Raw genomic sequence first — 9,423 nt, forward strand, 5'->3', positions numbered from 1 at the left:
AAAGGTCTGGGATATGCTTCAGTGCAGAGGCCCGGGTTCAACATGAATAACACAGACACACGCACACACACACACACACACACACACACACACACACACACATATTTTGTTTTGAAGACAATACTTATCCAAATTTGAGCAATACCCTCATTTCTTTCTCCTCTTAAACTTCAAGAACAGTAAATTAGGTACTGCTCCAAACCAACCCAGACCTAATGTATAATAAGGACTTGCCCCTGGGGGCTGTAAGATGAGAGAAACTGAGGCAGACAGATCTAGGATTGCAGAGAGTGCAGTTTATTGGGGAATTGGAAATTTAGTTCTAGGTGGTAAAAAGACCGGTTGGATCCCTGCAATTTGTGACAGAAAGTGGGTGCATATAAATGGGTTAGGACAGAAGTGAATTCATTCAAGCTGTCCTATCTCTGGTTTTTCTTAAGCTAACGTCAAAGAATCAGGAACATTTCTGGAGGCAGGGTCTGGTTATAAAGCACCACGTATCACTGTAATGGCTTTATCTATTTATAAGAGCACCGTGTGCTATCCTGCTACACTGCTGGAGCTCCCTTTATCCATTTATAGTTTGCTGAAAAACTGTGCAGAAAAAACAATTGAGTTATTCTGGGGGAAACCAGGCCGTTACGCATGCGGTTGGCTACAGTAATGTCCATACAGCTATTGTTTATTAGTGCATTGTTTTAAGAAGACTAAGAGTTAAAAAAAAAGACAAAAACAATTCAGGCCAAGAAACTCCCAGAAGTTAGCCAGGGCAAGAAAGCTGAAGGTCAGATGGCTGGTAATTTATGTCCCATTTCCTAGGCAAGATTTCGTATTTCCAGGTCCTTGGGCAGCAAGGTCAGGTTTATGTTTATTATGCAATCCTGAACTCCTAAATCTCTGGGGTTGGCACAGACACGTCGTCCCCTTTTGGTGATGAAGCTGGAGAGAAAAAGAGCAGGACGAGCACAAACTGAAGCGTCTTCTGCAAATGGTGGCGGGGAGCCCCACCCTCCCTGCCCCCCAACTTCCCCACTCAACGCAGTCTGCTCTTCCCACTCTCTGCGGAAGGCAGCTCAGGGCCGGTCTCCTCTCTGAGACCCTCTCAGCCTACCTACGGGACTCCCTAGTGACCCACGGGTGTCCTCGGGCAGCTTTCTGCCTGCTCTCTCCTTCCTTCCCCTCCTTCCCTCTTCTTCACCAGAAATGTGTCATCTCGGATGCCCTGCAGACTTCTCCTAAGGACACAAGCTGCCCCCCACCCTGGCAGGACCCATGGGTGGGACTTCTGGGGGCACCTGAACATCATCACTTTCTCCCACCGAGACCGTGGCGTCTCCCTGCAATTCATGGTGGGTGAGTTTGGTACTTACATGACACCTGGCTGGGGGCACCCACTTGTCTCAAAATAATCTTCAATGAATGTACACCGGATCCTTCGTGAAGTGTAGGAGAAGCAGCAGTCATTAGGATTGTGACAGCCTGCAGGGAGAGAAAGGGCCACTTGAGAGGCCAAGCTTTTCCCTGGTGGGAACTACGGGCACTATGAAGGTATGCTGGAGAAGGCCTAGGGCTGAGAAAGGACACTTCCTCCTGGGCCAGCACTTGCTGCCATCTCCTTGCTTCAGACCCTCACCAGGGTTGAGCTCTGTGTCTGCGGGCACCCATCGTGGGCCCCAACAGGGCAGAAGCATTTCCTGAGAAGGGGAAGACATCTGCAGGCACCTGCAGGCATCGGAGAGCACCCTGTGCTCCAAATGGGCAGCCTCTCAGGTCAGCCAGGTGGGAACAGAGACGGTGTGTTTGGAGGAGGTATTAGTGACCTTTCCGGATCTTCTCCGGAGAACTGTACCACCCTCAGGATACTTTTGTTCTCCTCCAGTCCTGTAAACAGGGTAGGTGCAGGGATAGTGCAGATCTGTACCACTTACTGTGTTTAATATGTGTCATGTCTGGTCATTTACCGTGTTGAACTGGTGGAAATTTAAGTTGATCCAACTTCTCCACATGTTCTCTTATCTCTGACTCTGGAAGAAACAGACAGCATGGGCAGAGCAATGAGTAGGAGGCTGCATGGTCTCTGTATCTCCACTCAACCTCACCCCAAGAAGAGTCTAACGGGGAGCCACCGCTACGTCTCTGGCTCTAGGCTGCCTCTAGGCCCATTTTCCCCATGAGTATCCCAGGATTTCTTGGGGACCTTTTGAAAAGGTTTGAGATGTGGAAGTTTCCAACTGACTCTGAAATAATAAAAGCAAACAGAAAACCTAAACACAGGTAAATTAAATATCTACAGAACGTGATACAATCCACTGGATGCCACAGGACTCTGGAACAACAGTAAGTTTTTCATCACCTTGTTGGGTGATACAATGTCCCAGGAGCGAAGTGAGGATACTTGCAGTTTATTTTTATTTATTTCACTTAGTACAAATATTTGTATGCTTGTTGTAGGACTATTTCTATATTTCATTAAAATACAGCCTCCCAGACTCCACAAAGGATAAGTAACATCCTGCTATGTATAGCCTTCTAAACACTGTAGCAACATACATATAATGTAGAATTTGTCATTTAAGCCATTTGTAAGTACCTAATTTAATAGTATTTAAATATATTCAAGTTCTGTTCAACTATCACCCACCATCCAATCATACAACTTTTTTTTTTTCACTGTGAACTGTAATTTTGTACCTGCTAAACTCTAATTCCCCACTCTGTCTTTTCTCAGTCTTTGGCAACTACCAGACACCTGCTATCTGTCTTGAAGAATTTGAGTTCTCCAAGTGACGCCTATGAGTAGAATCACACAGTATTTGTCTTTTTCATAACTGGAATAGACACTCTGTCTTCTCAGTCTTTGGCAACTACCAGACACCTGCTATCTGTCTTGAAGAATTTGAGTTCTCCAAGTGACGCCTATGAGTAGAATCACACAGTATTTGTCTTTTTCATAACTGGAATAGTTCACTTAGCAATATAACTTTGATGTTTACATTGCAGCATGTGTCATAATTTCCTTCCTTTTCACGGTTCAGTAATATTTCATTGTATGGTTGCCTACTACATTTTAGTTACCTATTTTCTCATTTATGGACACATAGAGTACTTTTACCTTTTGCTTAGTTTGAATAATCTACTGTGGATATGAATATGCTAAATAAAATCTTTCCATCTGCCTGTTTTCAATTCTGTCCTGCATATTCCCAGAAGTGGAGTCACTGGAAAACCCTCAAAGTTCTGCATTCAAAAATTCATATGGCCCCAAAGATTTTGCATAAGATTGTAGAGCTACACTGTGATAATTAGGCAAATGCAACTGAACTGTTTTTCCTTCCTTTCGCACTTTGTCCCTTTCTTCCTTTTTTCCAATTTTCTAACTTAATTTCCACAATTGACTTCATCACAGAATAAAGGTAGCTTTCAAATTATCATTTACATTTCACATAAGACATAAATGCATGATTTTGGCAGTAAAGATCCAGCTACCAACTTTGTCCAACAGTTGCTTTCCATTGTTCTTAGCTCATTTTCTCTGTGCAGCGAGCCCCTCAGATCTGCAGGCGCTACATCTGTGCAGTTAGTCAGCTATGAATTCAAAATGTGCTTTATAAAAGTTCTATCAGTACTGAACATGTACAGACTGCTTTTTACTCTTCATTTTTTTTTTCATTACTAGGGATTGAAACCAGGGCCTTCACACTGAGCTATACTCCCCGTCTGTTTTCTGTATTTAATTAAATTAATGAATTTATTTTGGTACCGGGGATTGAGCTCAGGTCCTTGTGCTTGTGAGGCAGGTGGCGGAACCACTGAGTTAAATCCCCAGCCCTCTATATTTTATTTTGAGTCAGTATTTTACTAAGTTTCTTAATCTGGATTCAAACTTGTGATCCTCCTGCCTAAGCGTGCCAAAGTGCTGGGATTACAGGAACGGATCACCAAGCTCTGTTTTATTATCCTTTTTTAAAAAAAATTTTTAAACTGAATCTTTATTGGTACATTTTAGTTATACAGTACAGTTACATTCATCACTGGAATCTTGTACCTTTATTCATTACATTATCCTTTTAACAATATAGCATAATAATTTACTAGCATAACATTGTTTCAGGTATTATAAGTAATCTAGAGATTATTTCAAGTACAGGGGAGGGTGTATATGTCTGTAAGAAGACGTGAGGGCCCTGAAACCATTCTTCCAGGGACACCAAGGGATGGCTGTACTCACGTATGAGCTCTATTTACTGAAGCGTGTGGATATGTTTTAAAATGCTTGATAGGATCTGAGTAGACTTGCATAAAGGAAAAAGAAACCTAGTCTTATCTTTCCATAACTATTTCCACTACTTACTGGTTCCTAATGCAACAGAAACTTATGAAATAAGTTATTTCACTTTCCTAGGCCCCTATTTTTTCATTTATAAAATGAAGCTAGTGTTTGAAACGATAAAATTACTGATGTCCCATGGTGTTTCCCTGGCAAATGTGGCTAATTCAAATTGTTTAATATATATCTACTGTACAGTGTTGTTAGGAGCAATAAATGCATTAATATCTATAAAACATCTGGAACAGTGAAAAATACTAGCTATTTGTTAAATGAAAAATGGAATGGTTAGGTGACTTCGGGCAATTTCCCTGAGTGGTCCTACTACTTCCTTTCCAAAATGACAGGTTTATACTTGACTGTGTAAAAGAGTTCTAGCATCACAGAATTCTATACTTCTTTTCAAGAATTTAAAATTGTACTAAAGTCAAATTAACAGTCTTATGTTAGCAAAAGGAACATACCCAAGTAATTCTGATGATAAAAAGAAAAATAATTATTTCCCCAAGTAAGTGCCACATCTGGGTGCAGTGCAGACAGAAGCAGGCCTGTACCCCACTGCTGCTTTCTATTAAGTGCCATAACCATGTTTAGGATGGAGAGTAACTGTGGGGTACAGTGGTACCCCTCTACATCCCCTCCCCTGACTGAGTTACTGTGGTCCTGGCCTCCAGTGAGGAGACTCATTTGACTTACCAGGTGTGATGCTGGCCTGGGATCCAAGGGCAGCAGCAAGGATGAGGAAGGAGAGGGCAGCCATGGACATCTTCATCCTCACTGTGGGCAGGCAGAGCTGGCCTGAGGAATATTGGGCTCACTGCTCCCTGACTTCTTGGCCTACCTTGGTATTTATAGGATGAAGATAAGGAAGTCACAGAGCAGAATGCACAGTGCTGTTCTTTGGCTACATAATCATCAATGCACTATTTCTAAAAGAGGGAACAAGGCTGAGAATGCAATAGGAAGTAGAGGGCCGAGAATGCAACAGGAAGTGAGTGCAAAGATGCCTTGGTCGGTCCTTTTGGAACACCTTAACTGTCATAATGAGTACTGGGAAGGACATTAAATGTTTTAAGACAGATACTTCCTTATAGGAGATTCATTCATGCTCTAAATTGGAGGAGTCCTCTCAACCACCACCAGGACCTAACCACCTTCTTGTTCTTAGCAGCCTATAAATCAAGAGAACAGTAACTTATGAACTTGGCCATGTGATTTCCCTCAGTATCTAGAGATAAGTGTGAAGCCTCCCTTTGTCTCACACCCCACATCTAATCTATTAATGAGTACTTCTGGGTCCACTTTCAAAAACATACACAGACTCTTCTTCCTTGAAAGAAAAGCCTCAGTTTCTTCTCTATTTTGTCACTCTCGGTATTTCCCTTCTGACACGCTTTACCTGGGGTTAGCGGAGACCCTACAGCTCTTTAGTCTGCAAGACTTCCTCCATTTCAGATTTGAGTCATAAGTGGCGGGGTTCCCACAACTTCTGTCTAACTTAACTACAAACCTCAAGATTCTATGACCCTCATTCCAAATGGGATGTCTTGCTAGAACAACTCATATAATTCAGGAAAGTGACATACTGATTATATTACCAGGGTTTGTTTGTTTGGTTGTTTGTTTTGAGACAGGGTCTCACTGTGTGGTCTCGGCTGGTCTCGAACTCACAACATAGTCCAGGCTGGCATTGAACTTGCAGTGATCCTCCCGCCTCAATCCCCCAGCTGCTGGGATTATAGGCTTGCACCATCATGCCCAACCTACCACTGTATTAATAAAGATTGCAACTCAGAAACAGCCAGATGGAGAGATGTTACTGATCAGTCCAAACTTAAAAGTTATACAAGTTCAAAAGACTTTATTTGAGCTCTTAGCTCCCTTGGGAGTTGTCTTTGAGTTACTTTTGCTTCCCCTTCCTTTGCCTTTCTGCAAGGTTGCTTCCCTTCTCTAACTCTTGTGCAAGAATTGCATCCCCTTCTTTTTGTCCAGCATTCTAAATTCTAAAGAGAAAGCCTACCCAAATGATTAAGATGTTTATTGCTAAATAATCTTTCTTTAGATTTACAGAATATCTGGTAACCTTCAGACAACATCACGTGTTTAACGTCCCTCCTCGTTCTTTCAATCCTGTGCACCAACCAATACAAAATGTGTAAATTATTGGGAGGTTTAATATGCAGAAAAGCACTGTTGTTGGTCTGGAAGAACTACAGGAACTAGCTCCGGGAGGTTGAATTCTATTTCAGTGTTCTAGTGCAGAAATTAAAAGAAGACAATGCTCTAGATGATGAAGGTGACATTCAGTATCTAGACATCGTACCTTGTTCCTCATTTCCCACTCTATAATGAAGTTCTATTATGGTTTGGATCTTAAATATCTCCCAGAAGATCAGGCTCTGAAGGCTTCATTCCCAGTTGAGGTTGAAATTGCAAGGTGATGAACCGTTAGGAGGTGGGGCCTTGTTGGAGGCCATAGATCACTAGGGGTGTGCCCTTGAAGGGTACATTGTGTCCCTGGCCTTTTTCTCTTCCTGCTTTCTGGTTGCCCTGAGATGAGCACTGAAGCTGTGCCATGCCCTTCTGTCATGATGTTTTCTGCCTTGCCACAGGACCAGACACAAAGAGGCAGCCGAGCATGGACTGAGACCTCTGAAAGCATGAACCAAGATCTCCCTCCTTTAAGTCAATTTTTCTCAGTTCTTTTGTCACACGGATGGAAAATTGACTTGACACAAGTCTTTTGTGCATTGAGTTCCCCAGGATGGAGCTCTGAGGATGAGAGCTTCTTTACATTATTCGAGGTTTCAGTCCAGTAGCATTAGGAATCGCAGTATGAAAGCGCAGGTGCAGACAGCTCTAACTTGGTGTTCTGAAAGAGGAAATGAAAGGGAGAAGCTACACTGAGTAAGCTGTGTTGACTTATTACAAGGCAGTGAAGATTCCTTTGTGGGGAAACTTCTGCTGGAATTGAGAACAGATACTATGTGATAGGAGCTATGTGACCAATAGAAGATAAAGAAAATAACATATTATTTGGTTTTTTAAAGTTCACAAAGCAAAAGCTTGACAACTTCTGGTGTAAATCGTAAGTCTCTGGGCATAATGTTATTATCAGTTGTAGCTGCCTGTAGTCAGAAGGTATCTCACATCCACTTTCTTAGGCAGCAGTCGGAGTTATACATGGGTCCTTCTCCCTTGATGGCCTTCTGACTACATTTTGAAAAGCTCTTTCAGTGTTGTTTTTATCAGAAATTTCCCTTCATTTGCACATTGCACAGGACAAGGCCTGGGGAAAGAGCATGGGACATCTATGCCCTCTCCAGATGTGCCATTCTCCTGATACCTCTGAACCTCTGAACCCCATCCTTTGGGAATTTTATGGAGGCTTTATGACAAGCACAACTGATTAAATTATTGACTGACTGTTGGTCACCAGGCCTTCTCCTCTCCCTGAAATTCGGGGTGAGGGTCGTTTGAAAATACACCCAGATTTCAGAAGAAGGCCTGGGAGGCCCGGCAGTGTGGCCCTGAGAGGACAGTGGGTGAAACTGTGAGTGTGAACCGAAGGTTCAGAGGAGACCCCAGAGGTTTGGAGGAGCCAGGAATCTGGGTCATCTCAGGAAAACTGCAAGGAGGGAGCAGAGCTGGCCCTGAGAGAAGCCATGGGAGCTACAACCACTGGCAGTGCTGTAGGAGCGGAGCCACCCAAGCCCTTTGGAGTTCACATCTTGCTACAGATTGCCGGGGATGCTTCCATGAAACTACAGGACTTAGTTTTTGCCCTGCTGGATTTTGGACTTGCTTTGGTCCATTCTTTTGTGTTCCCCTATTTGTACCGTTTGGAATGTTAATGTTTATCTTGTATGTTCACATTGTGTGTTGAGAGTGTTTAACTTTCTTTTCATTTGTACAGAGGCTCGCAGCTAAGAGTTTGCCTTAAATCTCAGAGGAGACTTGGGACTTGGACTTTTTAGCAATGCTAAAACTGTTAGGACTTTGGCATATCTTAGGGACAGACTACATATCTTTTGCATAAAAGAATGCACATGAATCTTTGGGGGGCCGAGGTGGGATGTTATGGTTTGTGTCTAGATGTTCCTCCAAAGCCTCATGCAGTCAAAGGTGGGGCTTTCTTCTTCAGAGGTGGCTGAATCTAGAGTGTGTGATGCTGGGATTAATGGTGTGTGATTACCACATCAGTCCACTGATTGGTTTGGTACTGCCCTAATCCCGTTAGCCTAGATAAACTATAAAAGGGGCAGAAGGAAGCTGCTAAGGTCTCTTGCTTGCTTTGCTACCTTCTGTGCACTATGAACTGTTTCTTCTCTGCAGTGCCTATCTGCCATGCCAACTTGCCTTGGAGCCAGTCAACGATGGACTAAAACCTCTACAAACCATGAGCTAAATAAACCTTATTCCTTTAATTTTGGGTGTCTGGTATTTTGTCTCAGCAATGAGAAAAGTAAGACATGGGGCATATTGGGTTAAATAAAATATATCATTAAATTAATTTCTTCTGCTTTTTACTTTGTAGATGTAGCTACTAGAAAATTAAAAATTATAAATGTGAATTTCATTGTATTTCTATTGGCTCTCACCAGCCTGCAGCTGTCTTAGTCACTTCTTGCTACTTGTGTTTTAGCAGAGGCCCCATGGAACAGAAAGCAGTCGTCCCTGCTTATTCCTCGCATTAGCCCCTGACCCATTGACTGTGTGAGCCTAGTTACAAAATAGCTGTTTGACACCCTGCGTTTTGGGAAGTTTTCTACACAGGCATGGATAATGGATTGTGGTTGATGGATTCTGGTCTTGCTCATGCAGGGGTATCCAGTGTGTTCTTATAGTTGCTTTACATAACAACACCAGAGAAGCTTCAGGACTGGAAGGGAGAGTTATAAAGTACCAGACTGAGGTGAAACAGATACTTTTCTCATTCTAAAAAGACTGAGTGGCTGAAGACCTGGCAAAGGCAAAGGGCAGGGTCAAAAGGATGTGAAAATGGGACTGGGGATGTAGCTCAGTGGTACCGCACCTGCCTCGCAAGCACAGGGACCTGAGTTTGATCCCTGGTACAAAAAAAAAAAAAAAAAAGG

At 42.8% G+C, this 9,423-nt stretch overlaps 1 protein-coding gene across 1 annotated transcript; it reads right to left on the minus strand.

Annotated features, from left to right (window-relative positions):
* Nucleotides 1–265: 265 nt before the first annotated feature.
* On the minus strand, nt 266–5,267 carry LOC104860537 (C-C motif chemokine 3-like 1). Its single transcript, XM_033763096.1, has 5 exons — nt 5,024–5,267; nt 1,962–2,024; nt 1,850–1,881; nt 1,371–1,531; nt 266–939 (listed from the first exon to the last, which is right to left on the minus strand). Exons 1-5 carry the CDS (start codon nt 5,097–5,099, stop codon nt 816–818), a joined length of 456 nt encoding a protein of 151 aa, XP_033618987.1. The 5' UTR covers nt 5,100–5,267; the 3' UTR covers nt 266–815.
* Nucleotides 5,268–9,423: the final 4,156 nt, after the last annotated feature.

Source organism: Fukomys damarensis, unplaced genomic scaffold (assembly GCF_012274545.1).
Source record: "Fukomys damarensis isolate Sample0158 unplaced genomic scaffold, DMR_v1.0_HiC HiC_scaffold_13, whole genome shotgun sequence".
NCBI classification, from domain to species: Eukaryota; Metazoa; Chordata; class Mammalia; order Rodentia; family Bathyergidae; genus Fukomys; species Fukomys damarensis.

Bases quoted from the DNA above. Each gene is read 5' to 3' on its own strand.
- LOC104860537 (XM_033763096.1), bottom strand. From the start codon at position 5,099: ATGAAGATGTCCATGGCTGCCCTCTCCTTCCTCATCCTTGCTGCTGCC. The intron at 1,882-1,961 runs GTAAATGACCAG...CCCTGTTTACAG, and splicing joins ATTTCCACCAGTTCAACACG to GACTGGAGGAGAACAAAAGT. The intron at 1,532-1,849 runs GTACAGTTCTCC...TAGTGCCCGTAG, and splicing joins ACAAAAGTATCCTGAGGGTG to TTCCCACCAGGGAAAAGCTT.